The sequence below is a fragment of the Zingiber officinale genome, chromosome 10A (genome assembly GCF_018446385.1).
Source record: "Zingiber officinale cultivar Zhangliang chromosome 10A, Zo_v1.1, whole genome shotgun sequence".
Classification (NCBI taxonomy): domain Eukaryota; kingdom Viridiplantae; phylum Streptophyta; class Magnoliopsida; order Zingiberales; family Zingiberaceae; genus Zingiber; species Zingiber officinale.
In genome coordinates this window covers 86,461,223-86,482,638 of record NC_056004.1, presented here as the reverse complement: position 1 = coordinate 86,482,638, position 21,416 = coordinate 86,461,223, and the positions used below count along the sequence as shown (strand labels likewise).

General features: G+C 34.6%; 3 protein-coding genes across 4 annotated transcripts; all 3 read left to right on the top strand.

The window, feature by feature from the left end:
* Positions 1–260: 260 nt before the first annotated feature.
* LOC122026758 (SPX domain-containing protein 1-like) lies at positions 261–1,427 on the top strand. The gene is made up of 4 exons (XM_042585481.1): positions 261–266; positions 383–430; positions 987–1,007; positions 1,062–1,427. The coding sequence occupies exons 1-4, from the start codon at positions 261–263 to the stop codon at positions 1,425–1,427; spliced, it is 441 nt and encodes a 146-aa protein (XP_042441415.1).
* A 7,046-nt stretch (positions 1,428–8,473) lies between these two features.
* LOC122027821 (cyclin-D3-1-like) lies at positions 8,474–11,566 on the top strand. Of its 2 annotated transcripts, none has more exons than XM_042586829.1 (6): positions 8,474–9,033; positions 9,360–9,446; positions 9,574–9,672; positions 9,757–9,958; positions 10,053–10,174; positions 11,338–11,566. In XM_042586829.1, the coding sequence occupies exons 1-6, from the start codon at positions 8,728–8,730 to the stop codon at positions 11,389–11,391; spliced, it is 870 nt and encodes a 289-aa protein (XP_042442763.1). In that variant the 5' UTR covers positions 8,474–8,727; the 3' UTR covers positions 11,392–11,566. The 2 variants fall into 2 exon arrangements, with proteins under 2 accessions (XP_042442763.1, XP_042442762.1); XM_042586828.1 differs by lacking the exon at positions 11,338–11,566 and adding an exon at positions 10,401–11,050 and having other exon boundaries at positions 8,475–9,033.
* Positions 11,567–19,284: 7,718 nt separating this feature from the next.
* Positions 19,285–20,549, top strand: LOC122027105 (esterase CBG03338-like). The gene is made up of 5 exons (XM_042585950.1): positions 19,285–19,563; positions 19,654–19,794; positions 19,880–20,009; positions 20,090–20,191; positions 20,272–20,549. Exons 1-5 carry the CDS (start codon positions 19,330–19,332, stop codon positions 20,388–20,390), a joined length of 726 nt encoding a protein of 241 aa, XP_042441884.1. The 5' UTR covers positions 19,285–19,329; the 3' UTR covers positions 20,391–20,549.
* Positions 20,550–21,416: the final 867 nt, after the last annotated feature.

The window sequence follows — 21,416 nt, the reverse complement described above, 5'->3', positions numbered from 1 at the left end:
TCCCGTATGCTGTTGCGACTGCCAGTGGTGTTGTCTGCCAGTTTGATTGTGTCGCGCGGCCGCTACAGCTGCCTTGCCTAGAAGAATCACAAATCCCGCTTGTCGCTATAGGGTTTTTGATCTCACTATCTGAGGAGTCGCCAAGGAACCTAAGCGTGTGTAATCGCCAGTCCATTTTTTTCATTTTGCCCCATTTTGGTGCTTTTTTTCCTCCATATTTACAGGTTGGCTAGATTTCTCAGATTCATTGGTCTAGCATAATGGCGGCAAGTAGAGTTTCTATTTTTTTTTTATTCTTTGTAATAATAGTTGCGGTTGTTTATGATAATATCTCCCTCTTTTTTTTTTTGATCTTATCCTCTGGTTATTATTGTCTGTTCAGAATGCGAGATTACTTACAGATGAAGCTACCGAGGAGAAAGGAGATCGTGTGAGAATGCTATATATTTTATTTAATTAGTAGAAAAAAATTAGTTAAACTAACACTAGTCTCAATTTATGTGATCGAGCTTACTCTACAGTTCTGATATGTTTTTTTAATGTTTTCCTATATGCTTAGGAATCTCAGATTGAGTTTGATTATAGGTTCTATCAAATTTTAGATTTTTTTGCATTTTAAATTTAGTAAAATTAGCATCTTTTGTCTTATTTCCTCAGTCAATAATTACATGGTTTATTGTTATTGTAGTAATAACTCTACATATTTTAGTGGAACTATGTTGATGAGGATGGAAACCTTTTTCCGAATAGCTCCTGCAACCAAGCGTGTGATGTTAAGTTTTTTGGCATTATCATTACTAGATGAGCATATTAAACCTCAGGACAACGTCGAATCTATTTACTTTTTACTCATTAATTGATAGAAGTTGGAAGCATGATTACTTGTTCGAGACTAGAGAAGATCAATTCTCTGTATGTGTAAATTCATATAATATTTTTAACAAAACTATTCTTTTGTTGATGGCTTAACTTTTGATGTTATGCAGGAATCATTTGTTGGTGCTATGGCAATTGCGAATCTAGTCAAGACAATTTTTAAATTTGAGAATGTCCTAATGTAGGGTGATCTTGTCGGGAAGCTGAGAGGACGAACCTGTCGGCTAGTGAAAATGCTGAAGAAGTATGACAAGAGAACAGGAGCACTTATCAGGCAGCCCTTCATCGAAAATGTGCTGCAGCAGCCCTTCTTTACAACTGATCTCCTATGCAAACTCGTGAAGGAGTGTGTGGCTATGCTCGACCACCTCTTCCCCAGCAACAACCTGTCAATTTCAGCAGAATGCGACGGACAAAATGGAGTGCCAAAGCCGGCACAATCAGGTGGGAGGGTTTCGGAGTTGGAGGAGATTAAATATATGCAGAGCTTATACATGAAGAGCACTGTAGCAGCGCTGCGGTCCTTGAAACAGATTAGGAGCAAAAGTTAAACAGTCAAAACAGATTAGAAAATCTCATGTTATATTGTTCTACCTTTGTTTTAATAGTGTTATCATTTTGTTGGTTGCTTATGAAATTTCTTCAGAATGTTATAGATATTATTTTTGAATGATAGAAAATTGTATATTAAATTTTATTTTGAAATTTAGTATTTTGGATGATTTATAATATTGGAAAATTGTGTATTAATTTTTTTTATTTTTTATCTAAAAAAGACAACGATTTTTCACCGTTGTCGTAGATAGTTTAAAACTGTTGTTGAAGACCCTGTTATTAACAGTAGACGCTCAAAGACAACGGTGAAAAACTGTTGTCTTTGAAGGAAAAGACAACGATTTTTCACCGTTGTAAAACTGTTGTCTTTGCCTTCAAAGACAACGGTTAAAAACTGTTGTCTTTGGGTACCCCTTTTAACAACACAGCCTTTAACAACAGTCCGAAAGAGGCTACGACAACGGTGAAAAACCGTTGTTGTTAAGCTTTTTTCTTGTAGTGCTTTAACTCTTTTCTGATACCCCAGAAAAATGCACAGCTTTGACTTCGCATCCAACTTTGATCTTTCCTCACTAGATATGTGCATATAGGATGGACATCCAAAAACTCAAAGATGAAAGTAATCTACTTGATTCCCTATCCATACTTCCTTTGATACTTTACCTTCTAGTGCTGCCCTTGATGATCTATTAATGAGATAACATGTCATGTTAATTGCTTCCGCTCAGAAATTCTTTGCAAGTCCTGCATTCAGCTTGAGACATCTTGCCTTCTCAATGATTATCCTGTTCAATCTTTCCACCACCCCGTTCTATTGAGGTGTCCTGCGAATCGAGAAATGTCTCATTATCCCATTCTGTTTACAAAATTCCTGAAACTTTGAATCTGTGTACTCGGTCCCATTGTCTGACCTAAGACATTTGATTTTCCTTTCGGTCTGATTCTCTACTTTAGTTTTTCATAATTTAAACTTTGCAAAAGGTTTTGACTTGTGACGTATAAAGTATACTAAGACCTTTTGTGAGAAATCATCAATAAAACTCACAAAATACAAGTGCCCTACAGTGATGCTTAATGGAAAGCTTGTGTTGTTTTATTATAGGAAAAACTTCACAGACACAAGAAGTTGGAAAAGAAATAGATCTAGTGATGATATTTTCCATTGCAATTGAAAATGGGTGGTCAATCCTTTGATATCATGATGCACTTTTAATTTTTTACAATTTCATTTGTAGGCATTGAATACTGACAATTCTGAAGTTAGAGCTTTATCATATTGGAGAGAACTTCTAGAAAAGGTACTATTCTTTCATTAGTTAAAATTTAATTGTACTTGTAAGTGCTATTTGAAATCAAAAGGTATCTTTACTTTATTTAAATAACTGACTTTTATAATGAATTTTGATAGTTTTGTGATACATACATTATTTTTTATTTAGGTTGCAAATAATATTATTTCACATGAACAAGGATTGGATAACCAACAGGTACATTAGTAGTAGTTTTCATAAGATTTTTTTTTGTTTTATTAACAATTTTGGTGATGTAGTAGTGTACATATTTTTAAGTTGTAGATAAATTTATTTTACAGGTGCAACAACTTGAAAGTCACAAAGATATTGACAAACACATAAACCATCATTTCTTATTACGAGATGAAGATGTTTGTTTAACTTGGTGTTGTTTATGTTGTATATATATATATATATATATATATATATATATAGTTGGAAGAAATAGGATTATGTGTTAGATGATGAGATTTTTTATTGAAATGTTCTATTTATTGATTTTTTTGAACAATATATATTATATAAATCATCTTTACCTCTAATAAGAATTTTTTTTTAATGTTCAGGATTTTGGTGAAGAAGGATTATAGAAGTTATCTTTAGATCACGAGGAGTTGTTCTTTAGACTTTCTTTTATGTAACTTTCATGGGAATAGTTATTTTTTTATTATCAAATTAATGATAGATATGTAGATATTTCTGTTATTGGATGAATGTTGGATGCACTTTAATTAATAATTATAGAATTTTATATTGTGGATATCATTTTTAATTTTTAAAAAGAGAGTTTTTCCTTTTGTTTTGAAATGACAATTTAATAAATTTAATCTAGATTAATTTGTATAATAAATGTTCTTTAAAGATTATTAATTTTTGTCATAATTGTTGCATCTAACAAGTTAAAATATTAGGGACAATAATTTACTATCTTCACTTCTATTTGAGACAACACATTACCATCACAATTTAGTATCTTTAGTTTTTTTACAGGATAAGACAACATTTGAGACAAAACAATAACTGTCTTAAATACTTCTGAGACAATTAAATAACTGTCTCATCACCGTCTTAAATAACATTTGAGACAGTACAACTGACTCAATATTTTTTTGAGACAATTGTATTAGGGACGACTACATTACCGTCTCAAAAACATTTTGAGACACTAAATTTATAATTTAAGAATATTTTGTTGTGTTTTAAAAGCCTACTTTTCTAGTAGTGTGCCCTAGCTGCATATGCCACAAGACTGTACTATATGATTCAGACTTCACCGAGGTGACTCTACTATAGTCCCTATCAACTTATAGATATTCCCTGCTATCTTTTATCCTTTCATTACCGTCAGAGCTCCCTTGCTGATCTTTATCCCCAACTCACTAATTTGTAATTGCAACCAATACCATCTAGTATGTCTAGTGAGATCAAATTCTTCTTTAGATCTGGTATGTGTCTGTCATCACATAAAATTCTGATCACACCATCAAACATCTTGATTCTGACATTTCCTATGCCGATAACTTTGCATGACGTATCATTTTCCATCAACACTAAACCAGAATCCACTGCCCTATAGGTGTCAAACCCTTCCTTGTTTAGATTCATGTGATACAAATATACAGAGTCTAAAATCCATGCACGCGTCAGCTGTTCCAAACTTGACATAACTGATAGCATATCTCCATTATCGCTCTCTGAATTTTCTTCTTCAACTATGTTTGCAGACTTTACTGAACTACCTTTGTTCTCTACAACATATTTTTTTTTTATCTCTGGACAATCTCTCTTGATATGACCTTTATCTTTACATTTGTAGCACGTGATCACTTTCTTCCCCCTTGACTTAGAATGAGACTTGTTGTTGTTACCTGATCCATGTCGAGATATGCTTCTACCATGCTCTTGATTGCTATTTACCACAAGTTCTTTTCCTTGAGAAACTTCATCGCTTGTTTTCTTCCTTTGGTGAAAACCTAGTAATGCACCTGTGATCTCCTCCAATTTGAGAGTTTTCTTATCCTATATCAAAATAGTAACCAAATTTTCGTACATAGGAGATGAAGGTAGAAAATTCAACAACATCAGCAACTTATCTTCATCTTTGATCTTCACATCAACCTACTTCAGATCGCTCACAATCTGGTTAAATACGTTGATGTGCTAACTCAGATCGGTTCCTTCTGTCATCTTCATCCCAAGTACTTTCTGCTTAAAATATAACTTATTTGTCAATGACTTTGACATGTACCTACTTTCTAGCTTTTGCCAAACTATCATCGGTGAATCCTCATCAATGACATGGTACATCACATCATCCGTAAGACAAAGCCTTATTGTTGCCATCGCCTTCGCTGAAGTTCTTGCCAATTTGATCTCTCCATACTTTTCGGTTTCCTTTCTCCTAGCATCTTCACCATGCTTTGTTACACCAACAAGTCCTTGACTCTTCTCTGCCATAATCTGAAGTTTTCAGTCCAATCAAACTTCACCATATCAAACTTCATAGAAGTCATCCCCAACACGTTGAAGAAATCCACTAAAACCTATAGCTCTGATACCAATTGTTGTGCAAAGAAGGGGGCAACACCTCTCAACCTCTAATGCAGAAGAAGATGAAGAGAGAAAGAGATCGCGTGGAGCAACATGACAAAGACACACAAAAGGAGAGCAAACACAAGGAAGGAGAAGAAGAAGAAGCGAAAGAAGAAGAGTTACCGTGGTTCGACGACGTGCCCACTCCACAAAAATGGCCGAAACTTTATTAGAATTCTCTCTACATAAGAGAATCATATTCAATGATTCTTATGATTATTGTTGTATAATAGATTTACAATGATTCCTATAAATAGTGCATAAACCCCAGACTCAATAAAATAGTAACAAAATTTTATTATGAAAACTCATAACAGAATTCTGTTATAAAAAATCGTAACAGAATTCTGTTTTATAAAATCGTAACAAAATTTTATTACGATATGAGCCACTCACCAATATTGTTCCTATCTATATGATTGTTATTTGTGTTGCATTCTTTAGGATATGATCATGCTTTCAAAGAGTGGAATGGTTCCTCCACATATATGAATCAAGACGACATACAGGTGTGACATATAACTTACACTAAAATATGCACAATGCCTATCTACTTCATAATTGATATGTGCAAATGTTGTAAATCAAATTAGCTTGTTCAAAAACATTGGTTTGTTCTCATAACTTTGCACTGGAATCAGCTTTGGAGTCATCCTCAACGAGACAGTGTTTTTTTAAGCTTTTCCATAGAGTTATTTTGGATGTTATGCTTGTTAGAGAGAAAAAATGCTTCTCATATGTAATCATTTAGAGTAACTTGGTTCTTCTATTTCCATTGCGGTTCACTAATCAAATTGTTTTTCTCATGTATTGGAAGCGAGTTAAGTTCTCACTATTTATGCTCAAGCTCTTAGTAAAGCAGACATGTCCTGTTGCTGTTAAACACTAAGTGTGTCTGTCTTCATGCATTATAAATAAATATTTCCCTATTGGTAATAGGGAGTCTATGGAGACATGTATCAAGGTTACGAATATCCTGTATATAGTGCTTATTCTTCTAATGGGGCAGTAGCTTCATCAATGGGACATGATAAAAAAGTTTACGATTAGCAGCATCATCGAATCCACTTCCCCTTTTCCAAACACATCAGAAAACTAGTTCAAGTCATCAGGGAGACCCTTCTGTCTCTGTTACCTCTGACTAGCTCTCAATCCCAGTGCATATATGTACAAATGGTGATATCAATGGAAATGCAAATAATGAGCTAGGAACCATGAGGTCTAGCCACCAAAATTTACAAAATGCCTCAGAAGGGAATGGAGGTTCTCAAGACTTTCGGTATAATTATGATAAAATTTGGTCAACTAAAGTATGGTATGATTATCTACTAATATGTACATTTCCTATTGAACTATTATTGCAGTTTGATTATCAATATGATGCATTATTAACGAATTAAGTCTACTTTATGAGATTTTAGATTTTTTATTATTCATAGGCATTTAGTTCAGATCAAATGACCTTTTTTTTATCTTCTTCTTATAGGTGGAGTTTGAACGGTCCACTTCGATCCAAGTACAATGCAAACATGACAAGGATTAAGAAGATGAAGGATTAGGAGAATTAAGAAACAGTTTTTTTGTTACTCTTCTAGTGTTGTACATGGCAAAAGTAGTTCGAATGATCCAACTCTTCAAAACTTGATATCAAGATTAGGATGTTGTGTTATTCTTCTAGGATTAGGATGTTGTGTTGCTTTACCTTTGTTTTAATAGTGTCATTAGTTGTCATTTGTTGGTTGCTTATGAAATTTTTTTAGAATGTTGTAAATATTATTTTTGAATGTTAGAAAATTATATATTAAATTTTAATATTTTTATTTTAAAAAAGATATCGATTTTTCATCGTTGTTGTAGACAGTTTAAACCTGTTGTTGAATACCTTGTTATTAAAGACACATGCTCAAAGACAACAGTGAAAACTGTTATTTTTGAAGGAAAAGATAACGATTTTTCATCGTCGTAAAACTGTTGTCTTTGCCTTAAAAAATAACGATTAAAAATCATTGTCTTTGAGCACCCCTTTTAACAACACGATATTTAACAACAGTTTTAAATGGACTACGACAATGATGAAAAATCATCATTGTTAGACTTTTTTCTTGTAGTGATCTATGCAACATTGATAGCAATGGATTTAAGATAGGACAGTAGATATTTTATGACCTACAATTGGATACTAAGGAGAATTGATGTGTGTTTTTTTAGATGTTCATTTTATTTGGATGCTTAACTCATCTCTTTCACATCCAAAATTTAGTCGACTTCTAATTTCTGAATTTGTTCATATGATAGTAAAAACGTAGAATCAGTTATTCTAACGATTTTATATAGTTGGTTCTATGACATTTCTGAGGAGATAAATCGAAAATTATAATTGATCAATACAGAGAGAACTTTTTTTTCTCAATTTTATTGAGATTCGAACTTTTATCTATGAAAATAATTTTATCTTGTACTAACCAACTCAATCCTATCTCGAATGCTTCTGAATTTATTCTTGAATATAGGAAATAAGGATATTAAAGAAATTTCTCCTCTTCTCGTTTTCTCGATGAATATCATATAATCGAGAAGGATGAATTTTCACCTTCTCTAAACAAATAAGGAGAATTTCATAATTGTACTATAAGATTATGTGTAATTTTTATTTGCAGGACAAAATTAAGTGTGATTGAATTGGATCTTCAGTTCAATCATAAATTTTTTATTAACTCAATATGAGGATTTTTACATTCCATTTGTTTAGAAGATAATAAATTTATTATAATAGAATAAAGGGTCAGAGATATATTTTTTTAAAAAGCTCCTTTTATCTTTATTCATTGACTCTATAATTTATTTTTCTTAATATAATTTAGAAACAATTGGTGGCAATTGTTTCTAAATTAACATCTAATGAATCTAATCGTTTTTTACTACCATAAATCTTTTATTAACTGAATACGAGGATTTCTCTGATTTCCAGTTGAACCGGCGCACTCGGTCTGGTTTTGGAAAATACAGTGGACCGCAAGCCAAACCCTAGCAAGCAGCCTACCAAAAGCCGGAAAAAAAAAAGAAAAAAAAATCATTTCAATGCCTCTTCCCTCTTTTTATCATTTATTAACATATATATATATATATATATTATTTTTTTTTTCGCCTGCCATTTGCACTCCTCAAATGCTCTCTCTCTCTTTCCCGACAAATGACCTACAAAACCCCTCCATTGCCCTCTGTGCCAAAGCTGTGAGGTGCCCCCCTCCCTCTTCTCCTTTGACCCTCCTGATACTTCTTCCACTGAGCTCGTATTTGAGTTTTCATCTGGAAAGGAGTCATCTTTGCGGAGGAGAGGAGAGGAAGAGGGACAAGGGCTCCCTTCTGACTACAAAGATAGCATCTTTCTTCAATCTACGAACTCTTTGAATCTATGGCTATAAACTATGAATGCGCTGCATCTGCCCTCCTCTGCGCCGAGGACAACAGTAGCATCCTGGATTTCGATGACGATGATGAGGAGCAGGGTGGGCTTGGGTGTGGTTGGATTTCAGAAGCAAAAAGCTACGATTTTTATGGGGATTTCCTCGTGGACCTCCCTGTTCAATCGAATGAGTGCGTGGGTTCGCTTGTCGAGAGGGAAGCTGAGCATATGCCGAGGGAGGACTACTCTGAGAGGCTGCGGTCCGGGGCATTTGATTCGGCGATCAGGAGGGATGCCATTGATTGGATTTGCAAGGTACTCTTTTTGTTTTGTTTTTCCTTCCTAGATTGGATTTGGAAGGGGCTTTCTAGGTTGGATTTATAACGATCTTTTATTTTTCATCCTTTTGCACTCTCAAGTGCTTCAAAGGGGGGAAATGCTTTTCTTCGTCGATTTCAAGTTTTGATCTTCCATCTCGGTCTTCATTTTTATTGTATATTTATCCTGAAGAAAGTATACATGCAGATCTGGACTGAAATGTGGTTGATAAATGAGCCATTTACTTCTTTTTGTTATATCTGATCTTTCTTAAACGATCTCTTTGCAACCTGATTCCTCCTTTTTCTTCACCTTTCAAGCAGGTTCATGCCCATTACAACTTTGGGCCACTGTGTGTATATTTAGCTGTCAATTACTTGGATCGCTTCCTCTCTGCCAATGAGCTTCCTGTAAGAACCCTACCAATTGTCTGAAATCTGATCTTTGTTAGATACATTGCATCTAATCAAATCTGTAATGTGTAGCTTTTCTGGCTGTTTGAAATATTCTTATTCATCTTCAATTTCCGATCTGTAGAAAGGCAAGGCTTGGATGATCCAACTATTATCAGTGGCATGCTTATCTTTGGCTGCCAAGATGGAGGAAACTGAAATCCCTCTGCCTCTGGATTTGCAAGTGAGAAGCAGACGCTACAAAGAAACTTTTAGGTTTTCTCTGATGATATGTTATGATTAACCTTTTGTTAATTGTTTCTTGAAGGTAGCGGATGCAAAATATGCATTCGAATCCAGGACTATCCTGAGAATGGAGCTGCTGATGCTTAGTACACTCAAATGGAAGATGCAAGCAGTTACTCCTTTCGCTTATATTGATTTCTTCCTCCATAAATTCAATGGTGGTAGTGCCCCAAGTAAGCTTTTGGTGTCACATTCTGTGGAGTTAACAATAAACACGATTAGAGGTACACTTCTCCCTGTTTAAATTTGTGCCATTGTTCTACCATACTGAGTGGGGTGGATGGAGTTGCATGACTAGAATGAGTCAATGCCTTTCAGGGATTGATTTCTTGGAATTCAGACCTTCTGAAATTGCTGCTGCTGTTGCACTGTTTGCTTTGATTGAGCGTAAGATTGTGGAATTTGATAAGGCTATTTCATGCTGTATCCATGTGGCGAAGGTATATACAATTGCTTCTTCTAATTCTCTTCATCTGCTAAATGCTGTATTATTTTGAGTGACTTCATCTTCCAGCAGTGGGTGGCATTTATGTTTAATATCTTGGTGATCTCTTTTTCATGAATTTTATTCGTTTGAGAACCTCTTTCTTCTCTTGTATCTTGGTTGGCAACCCTCAAAACTGTTTGAATTTATCGTCTGATTTTGTGCTATGATGGTTTTGCCAGGAAAGAGTCTTAAGATGTTATAAGTTGATAGAAGACTCGATAGGAGTAAGGAATATGCTGCATAAACTTGCTAGCTCATCAGTTACAACCATACCGCAAAGCCCAATTGGAGTGTTGGATGCTGCTTGCTTGAGCTACAAGAGTGATGATACAACTGCTGGTTCATTTGCATCGTGTCGTCATGATTCTCCAGCTTGTAAGAGAAGGAAAATAAGCATTTCATAAGAAATGCGAAGGCGCGTTGTAGGGTTTTGGTGTTTCCACAACTAGTATGGTTTGGTTAATGGTGCAACAGAATTTTGTCTAAAGTCTGAGAAAAGGAACCAGTAAAAAAGGAGCATCAAACGAAACTAGGCGGCAACTACTCATCCCTAAAGATTGTAACAAGCACCACCAGATGTTGAATAGAAAAAAACATGAACTCAGCACTGAGCAACTAGATGAAGTGGTGCTCGATACTACTGTAGTGTTTTTCTTTTAGCTTGTATCAGGGCTGCAAGGGCTAAACTGACTGGCTAAACAAAAGCAAAAAAAAAAAGGAAAAAAAGGGAGAAAATATAGTGTAAAAAAAGAGAGGAAGTAACTTTCCTCAAGAAGGCTTGATTTATCGACATTGTTTAAATGATCAGCTGTGCATTATGTTGTTGCTATCCTATTCTTTGAATGATTTTACGCTTGCACTCTCTATTGTGCTTTTCTGGTGCCGTATTAGATAAAATTTTGTTTTCTTAGAATTTATCAGACTTCATCTTGAGTTAAACCTAGTTGTGCATAGACCAATATTATATCTGAATTCATAGTTTATCAGAAATGAAATAGATTATAGTCCTTGAGAAATGGAACAGTGATATCTGTAAAAACCAGACTTGCAGTAAGTTTCTATGACCAGAACTGATACACAGACAGTCAAACTGAAAATCAGATCTTCTACTTGCAGGTCCACCTTCTGATGCAATTATTGTACAACCTTGTAGGAACCTTAATGCAGTAGGGAGCATGTGAATGCCAGAAAACTCTGACCTTGTCTCGAGCCATCAATGTGATTCTCAATCTGAAAGAGTAACTGCCCATATTCCAAATGTAATTGACAGTAACCCTGTAATTGATACAATAAACTATGATTCAAGGCACCTTTTATAGTCTTTCATTTGTAGAGAATGTAACAACAGTCAAATCTTATCCTACTAGATAAGATTGACTCTATGAATCCTTTTATGTCATTAAACTCTATTTTCTATTTTCATATGTGTCATCATCTATACTTAAATAAATTTTATTTTATTTTATTGTTATTAACCAAGTCTTTTTTGATTTTCTTCGTTTGATATGCGTGTTTGTCATAATTTCACATCGCTTAATTGGAATATTTATTGATCGTCTAAGCATATACTCGTACCATCTTAAACGTGTTTCTCAGAGTTTTTCCTCAATAGATGTAATTCTGACTTTCTCTCTATTACTTTTATGTCTTATTCTGCCTATTTTCATATGTTCGCACATCAACTTTAACATCTTCATCTCTGCTCATGTGCTTGAGTCATAGCCCAACATTCAGCTCCATATAACATAGCAGGTTTAACTGTGGTTTTGTATAATTTTCTTTTAAGTTTTAGAGATACTTTGTGATCACATAAAATCTCAACTTTCTCATCCATTTCAACTATCCTGATTGTATTCTATGTAAGACATCTCTCTCAATCCCTCAATCATTTTGCAAAAATGATCTTAAATATCGAAAGCTCTCGGTTTCGGGCAATTCGTTATCTCCTATCTTAACAATTATCTTATTATATCTAATATTGCTAAACTTAAATTCTATATATTATGTCTTTATTCTACTAAGCCTAAAACCTTTTCCTTATAGTGTTTTCCGTCAAGATTCTAGTTTAGGATTTACTCCTTCATATGTTTCATCTACCAAAATAATATCATCTGCAAACAACATGTACCATGGTACTGTGTTTTGAATATGTGCAGTGAATTCGTTCATAATTAGTGTAAAAAGATAGAGACTTAGAACTGATCATTGATGTAACGTTATCTTTATTAAAAATGCTTTAGTTACTTCTCTTGAAGTTTTCACTCTAGTCGTTTCATTCTCGTACATATCCTTAATTATTTAAATATATGCTATGCTAACACCTCTCTTTTCTAGAATTTTTCATATAATTTCTCTTGAGATTCTATCATAAGTTTTTTCTAAGTCAATGAATATAAATCTTGTTTTTACTCCTGATATTTTTCAATTAATTATCTAAGAAGATGTATAGCTTCTATTATCGACCTTTCAAGCATGAACCCAAATTGATTTTCGATCACTGTGGTCTCCTTCCTTAATCTTTTTTCTATTATATTTTTCTAAACTTTTATTGTATGACTCATTAGTTTAATACCCCTATAGTTTACACAATTTTGTACATCTCTCTTGTTCTTATATGAGGGAACTAGATCACTTATCCCCCATTGATCAGATATTTTTTTTTTATTTTCAATATTATGTTAAATAATTTTATAAGTCATTCAATACCTTATTTTCCTAAGCACTTTCATAGTTTTATTTAATATCATCTAGTCCAACGATTTTTTCATTGTGCATTCCATTTAAAGCTTGTTCTATATCTGAAGTTTAAATTCTATGATAAAAATTTAAATTTTTATGCTCATTTGACTTACTTAAATTACCTAAGTTAAGTTAGTCACCTAAACCTTCATTAAAAAATTGATGAAAATACCTCTTCCACCGTTCTTTTATTTCTTCATCGTTTACTAGTACTCTATTATATTTATCTTTAATAGATTTTATTTGGATAAGATATCTTGTGTTCTTTTATCTCATTTTAGCTATTTTATAAATGTCGTTTTCTCCTTATTTGTATCCGATTTTTAATATAATTGTTTAAAAATTTCATTCTTTGCTTCATTTACTACTCTTTTAGCTTCTTTCTTGGTTATTGTATATATTTTTTTAAGTTTTTCTCGTTTTTACAAATATATAATTTCTTATAAGCTATTCGTTTTTTCCTTTACTTTATCTTGATTTTCTCATTCCACCATCAATATTTCTTACTTAGTGGTGCATGCCCTTTTGATTCACCGAGTATACTCTTAGCTACTATTTTCAACTTTGATACCATCTTATCCTATGTTGTATTAGAATCACTGTATATTTCACCTAATGCTCGTACTCCTACTTATCCTTAAATATATTTTGCTTCCCATCCTTTAATTTCTACCACTTAATTCTAGAAGTCATAATATCTTCTTTCTATTGATAATATATTTGAGGCGTATATCCAACACTATAACCTATATTGGGTAGTTAAGTTTTCTCCAGAGATAACCTTGTAATTTTTATAAATTTTCTATCATTCTTCCTAATCATAAGAAAGTCTATTTGTGATTTATTATTCCTTTTGAATGTAACTAAGTGTTCTTTTCTTTTCTTAAAGAACATACTAACTAATATAGGGTTATATGCTATTATAAAATATAATATAGTTTTCCCTTCATTGTTTCTTATTATAAACTCATAATCCATATGTATTCTCTCATATTCCTCATTTTTTACTCATACATGCCCATTTAGATCACCTCCTATTAAAATAATTTCATTTGGCGTAATGTTTTATAATATTTCATCTAAGTTGTCCCAAAATCTTGATTTAGTAACTTCATATGATCCTACTTACGGTGCATATACACTTAGGCTCCGTTCGATATGCATGATAGGATAGGATTATATTTTCAAAAAGTTGTTAATCAAGCGTTTGGTAGAGTTGATTAGGGGTAGAATTATGGATGATTAGGGGTATGATTCATAATCCCTTGGCCTCAAGAGGGATTATTTATCCTACCTTTAATCCTATCCTAATCAATCCAATCCTATCCTATCATGCATACCAAACGGAGCCTAATTATATTCATAGTTTTTTCACCACTATTATTTTGAGGGCTATAATTCTGTTCTCTTTTCTAACTACTACAACTTAATCTTTTAAAGAACTATTTACAACAATACCCAATCTATTTCTTGCTTTACTCTTTCTCGTATACTATAATTTAAAATTTAAATTCTCTATCAGTTTTACCATTTCGCTTATCCATTTTATCTCTTGTACACACAAAATACTAATTCTTTTCTAAATCATCGTATCTATTACTTCTATTGATTTACAGTCGGACTCTGCAACGCGAACTCTTGCATATTTAGCACTACACTCCGAGTTTTAGAAATATAACGATCTTTACTGAGATGTTATAGTCGGATCCTGTAATATGTTTCTTTTAAGGAATAATCAAGTATTAGTACAGATTTATTTATTAAATATTTGTTATAATTTTAATACCGACTGATAACTTAACGTAAGTAACATAACCCTCCTGGTTTATAAATAGAAAATGCAGTGAGTTAAAATAAAAACTGTGGAGTCAAAAATTCCCAGCGGCAGCAAATGCACTTTTCTGTGCAAGTCAGTGGTTTTTTTTTGTTCATTTGAGAATTCCTGAATATAAGAATCAGGTTCAAACATGCTGAATTGATAATTGCTTGCTCATAATGAATCATGTGAATGATGCAAAACTGACACTGCAGGTTGAGAGGACTGAGGACCACCCTGCAGTGGACAAAAGCCATTAAATTCTCAAAGCAGGTTGGAGCTGAAATGTATTCTTTTAAGTGTCTTGGAGAGGAAATAGCTGTAAATGGTTAGAAATGACAAGTTCTTGCTGTAATGTGGATCAACCCAGGTGATGCCTGGGAGTGCAGTTGGACAATGGAGTGAACTTTTAAGATCCTGGTATGTGGATTACAGCATATTTCGACTGAAGAACAAAAGAAGAGTCAAGCATTTATGATGGGCTTTTGACTTGATGTGCATAAGAATGGCTGTAAGTTTTGGCCTCTGGTTCATAACAGAAGACTGATATCCATTGGTATAATTTTTGTAGGGTGCACACACACATGGGCATGGTTTAAGTTTGCTACTTTTGAAAGTGACTATTGAGAGTTTTATTTAGTTGGTATTCGGTATATTAATCTTTAGGTCATCGGTTTAATTTTATAGAAGTTTTCTATCGACTACCAAGATAAATAAAAAGTACTCATAGTGGACAATTGATTAGTCTAACATTTTTAAGTTTATTAAAAAAAATTCATTTATTAATTCGTTGAAATTGAGATTTGATGCTTAGATGCTTGAAAAATTAAACAAAAACACCCCCATTGAAGGGGCGACTCCCGAGATTTCTCATCCTACCCCTTATGTGAGACATTATATTTTACTCTTTTCTGTATAAATTCTCTTAGAACATCCATAACAATACCAAATATTTCTTCCAAATATTTGTGGTCCATGTCTACATCATTAATCAAATATCTCTCTTCTCAAATATCCTAAATTTACAATCAAATATTTTCCCAACCAAATATTTATAGTTCATACCTACCAAATATCTCATTCTCAAATATCTCAAATTTTATAATCAAATATCTCACCAACCAAATATTTATAGATCTTACTATCATTTTATTAATTTACATCTAATTTTATATTTAAATAAAATTAATTATACTTATTAATTTTTAATTTAATACATTTCCATATTTTCTTATATTTTAATAATTATTAAATATAATTAATATTCAACTTAAAAAATTGAAAAAAAAACAACTACTGCACTCTGTAACACTAACTCAATTTATTTATTTTATATGTCACGTAGGATAGAAATTATCGGGTACCAATAATTTCTAAATATCTCTATCACTAACAATCATAATTGGAAAATATTTTAGATGAGAGATATTTAAAGAAATATTTCCTCGAACTGTCCGTGTGTAGCTCAACTATTTAGTAGAACTCTTTCAAAAGTATTTCTTCTCTTCATCGATCATATAAAACGTACTTGGAGATTAGATATCTTATAAACAATGTGCAATCACTTCCTCTTATATTGAACCTATATATTTACATTTAAAATTTAATTAAAAGATGATTAGCTAACAATTTTAGCTAAAATTATTACAGGACCAATTTTGATAACATATGTATATTTTAATATTTATTGATTTAAAACAAATGTATTAATATTTGAAAAAGAAAAGACATTACATGAGTCAACATTGAGGAGGCTCGATATATGATAATTTTGTTGAAAATTTTTACACGGTTTCATGTTGTTCTTTAAAAATAATTTAGGTGTCTAACCTTATTAATTTTGAAGGTAGATTCCTAGTTTATAAATACCAAGCATAATTTACTTAAACCGGCTTAAATCTATCAAAATCTAAGAGTTAGGATCACAACATAAACATGATGATGCCCATCTTACATATTTTTCATAGTCTGTCCTTAAATTACAAGAAGGGAAATAAATTATACCATTAATTTATAATCAATTATCAAATGGCACAGTCGGGAATATATATTTTATTTTTAAATTAAAGTAAAAATTTAATAGTGATGATTATGCTAATGTATTTTGTTTTATAAAAATAATAAAATCAGCTAGCTCTAGGGTGATTGGCTCGGTCCTATAGAATTTTTCCATCGACTACCAGGATAAATCAGGAAGCATTCACGACGAGTGACTAAGAAACCCAACATCCTTTGGTTGCACACATCTCATTTGGAAGAAAAATTCTTATAAATTCGTCATAGCCGGGGATCGAATTGTGGGCAAAATGATAAATCCAATTAGCCTCATTGACTAGCCTTGGGTGATCGGTCCGGTCCCACGAAAATTTTCCACTGACCACCATGATAAATCGGGAAGCACTCGTAGCAGGCGGGCAAAAGACCAACATCCTTTGGTTATACTCCCCATTTGGAGGAAAAATTCTTACAAATTCGCCATAGCTAAGGATTGAACCGTGGTGTTTGGGTGATAACCTGGATATCCTGCCGTTGCACCATAGCCCCGGGGGCAAAAATGATAAACCTAGATAGCCCTGGGGTGGCCAGCCCTGCCCCACGAAAATTTTCCATCGGACAGTAGGATAAATCGGGAAGCGCTCACGGCGGGTGACCAAGAAGCCCGATATCGTTTGGTTGTGCGCACCATTTGGAGGAAAAGAAATAATAAACCCATCTAGCCCTAGGGGTGATCGGCCCTGCCCGACCCTATAAAATTTTTCCATCGGGCACCAGGGTAAATAGGGAAGCACTCACGACAGGCGGCTAAGACACCCATCATCCTTTGGTTGCGCGACCCATTTGGAAGAAAAATTCCTACAAATTCACCATAGCTGGGATCAAACCGCGGGTACTTGGTGACAACCCGGATGCCTTGCCACTACACCATATACCCAGGGTAAAAAATGATAAATCCAGCTAGCCCTGGGGGTGACCGGCTCGGTCCTACAGAATTTTTCCACCGGCCACCAGGGTAAATCGGGAAGTCCTCACGGTGGGCGGTCAAGAAGCCCAGTATCCTTTGGTTACACTCTCCATTTGGAGAAAAAAATTCTTACAAATTCGCCATAGCTGGAGATTGAACCGCGGGTGCATTGTGTAGGATCGAAAAGAATTTAGATATCTCCACAATGACATGATATTGTCCACTTTGGGCCTAAGCCCTCATGGTTTTACTCTTGGGCTCTACCCAAAAGGCTTCATGTCAATGGAGATATCTTTCTCTTATAAACCTATGATCTTTTCCATGTGTTTTCAATATGGGACTATGTTTGCAACCTTGCAACCCCAACAATCCCCCCCTCAAACAAAGGACCATGGGCTTCCCACGTCCGATCCTTGACCCACCAGATCTTCCTGCCCCTCGGTCTACCCGACCTACTAGGACTTCTTTGCCTAGCTGCAACTAGGACTTCCTGCCCCTCGGTCCACCCGACCTACTAGGACTTCATGCCTGGTGTCTGGTCCTCTTGATCCGAACATAGGAGCCCCCACTTTCTTTGTTCGAGGTCAATATTGTACTCACATGGTTCAATTAGACCAACCTGGATATCCTTCCACTACACCATAGCCCCAGGGGCAAAAATGATAAACCTAGCTAGCTCGAGGGTGGACAAACTCGGCTCCACGGAATTTTTTCACCGGCCACTAGGGTTAATCGGGAAGCGCTCGCGATGGATGGCTAAGAAGCTCAACATTCTTTGGTTGCGCATCCCTTTGGAGGAAAAAAATGATAAACCCAACTAGTCTTGGGGTGATTGGTCCAACCCTACAGAATTTTTCCATAGACCACTAGGGTAAATCAGAAAGCGCTCGCGGCGGGCGGCTAAGAAACCCAATATCTTTTAGTTGCGCGTCCTATTTGGAGGCAAAATTCCTATAAATTTACCATAGTTAAGGATCGAACTACAGGTGCCTGTGTGATAACTCGGATACCTTGTCGCTGAACCATAGCACCAGGGTAACAAATGATAAATCCAGCTAACCCTCGGGGTGATCGATTCGACTCTATAAAATTTTTTCATCGATCCTTAAGATAATTCAGAAAGTACTTACGATGAATAATTAAGAAGTTCAACATCATATAATTGTACGTTTTACAATTATATAGTTAAGAAGTTCAACATCATATAATTGTACGTTTTACAATTATATGTTTTATGTAAAGGAATTTTTTTTATAAATTTATTATAACTATCAAATTATAAATACCTAGAAATATCATAATCTCCTTTAGACGAAGGTAGTTGATACAAGCCTTCTTGATAATGAAGTGGTTGACCGTAAATATAAGTTTTTAATTTTGTGTCACTAGCTAATGCTTCACCAACTGCAATGCTGAAAGTTGATTCCACGTATCTCAAAGCTGGTAGGTGGTCTTTCATTTGCGCAGTCAACATCTCACTAACTACCGATCGACGGCTCAGATCCATCTCCTTCTCCGGATCGAAAGCCTATAAACCACCACCGCCACCTCCTCCGCCCAAGGCCGAGGGCAGACCAGTTACAGCGACGTGATGGGGAGCACCGGCGATCTCCCGGAGACCCGGCGGAAGCCGCGGTTCCTCTGCCTGCACGGGTTCCGGACCAGCGGGGAGATCATGCGGGCGCAGCTGGCGGCAAAGTGGCCGGACCAGATCCTCTCCCGCCTCGACCTCTTCTTCCCCGACGCCCCTTTCCCCGCCGCTGGAAAGTCCGAGGTCGACGGCATCTTCCCTCCCCCCTACTACGAGTGGTATCAATACGACAAGGTGCTGGATCCGATCCCTCCCCGATCAAACCCTTACCTTCATCAAAATTTCCCCCAATTTTTTTTATTCATCTATGCTTCGATTTATCAGGACTTTATGGTGTACTCGAATCTCGACAAGGCTTTCGCTCGTGTAGAGGAGCTGATGATCGAGCACGGGCCGTTCGACGGCCTGATGGGTTTCTCCCAGGGGGCGATTCTTTCGGTGGCGCTCGCCGGCCTTCAGTGCAAGGTTCGAGTGGACGAGATCTTCGTACTTTCACCATTAGTTAATCGGTCCGATCAAGAAATCAATATTTGAATTTGGGATCGAACAGGGACTGGCTCTAACGACAGTGCCAAAGGTGAGGTGGCTGGTGATCATGGGCGGCGCCATGTTCAAAGCCCCGGAAGTGGCGGAGCGAGTCTACCCTTCCAAGATCGACTGCGCCTCGTTGCATTTCATAGGTAATGCATCCAATTGCCATTCGATCGAACTGGTTTAGTTTCATCTGATTCCGCTGTTGCTTTTTTTTTTCCCCCGGCAGGGGAGAAGGATTTCTTGAGAAGGAACGGTGAGAAACTGTTGGAATGGTTTGATGATCCGGTGGTCATTCGACATGCCAAAGGCCACACTGTTCCTAGGCTCGGTGAGTTCCTTTGCAAGCGATGGTTTTCTCTTTTCTCCCCCTTCTTCTTTTGTTGTTCGATGATTCGATCGATATTGCAGATGAGGATGAAAGCATCGAGAGAGTGGCAGAGTTTCTTCGGAAGATCGAGGACGAATTGGCACCTGGAGATGCGAAAATTCCAATTAATGCTTCCGAGGAAGAAACATGTGCGAGTTGATTGGAATTGACGAAAAAAATCTGGGCATCGAAGAAGCGCTGTGCTGCCGGAATTAATACGATAGATTTGCGATTTTATTCGGTTGTTTGTTTCGACACGAACAGATTGTGTCTACGATATAGTTGTTGTCGTTATTTAAATCTATAGGATATTTTTAAATACCGCATTCATGCTCTTTACATAATTAGTAGTGAGCAACTGAGAGAGCATGGAATAGCACTGGCAAATTTTGGAAGCTCAATATTTGCAGCCATAAGTACATTTCAGCTTCTCCTCGAGCAGCCCCGGTCCTATCATTCAGGAGGCGATGTGAGAGCAAACAATAAAAACCTCTATTTTTTTAATAAAATAAAAATTGTTTACAACGACTTTTTCTATTTTTTTTTTAAAATGTAAACTCATCTATAGTATTATTAATTTTAAGATTGTCTAAAATATTTTTTCAATAGATAAAATTATTAATTCATTCAATTTTAATTTTGAAAAATTCTTTTTAATATTATATAATCCATTGCAATATTTAGATAATAATATATATATTTTTTTTATAAAATTAAGAATATTTGTTGATATTAAAATTATTTGTAATATTATTAATTCGGTAAATAAATCATTTAACTTAACCTATAATGAATTGTCAGGTTTAAAAGTGAATATCAGATTAATACAATATTTTCTCAACTCATCATTATCTAATGATTTTAATGTTTTCAATCAAACAAAAAATTAAATATCTTTTCAAATATTTTCATTTCATCAAATCAATATTTCAAAGAAGAAATTACTATGTCTACAACAACCATAAAAAAATCAATTCTAAAAGATTCTTCAAATGATAGTGAAATTTCATTATCTTCTTTCTTATCAAATTATTTTTTTTTTCTAAAAATATGACGTTTCATTGAGAATATTGGCTATATATTTATATCGGATGCAAGACTTTTATCAATAGTCAAACCCGATGTAAAACCATTGTTCCTATATATTTCAAAATATGTTATTACATCATCTAATTGTTTTATAACA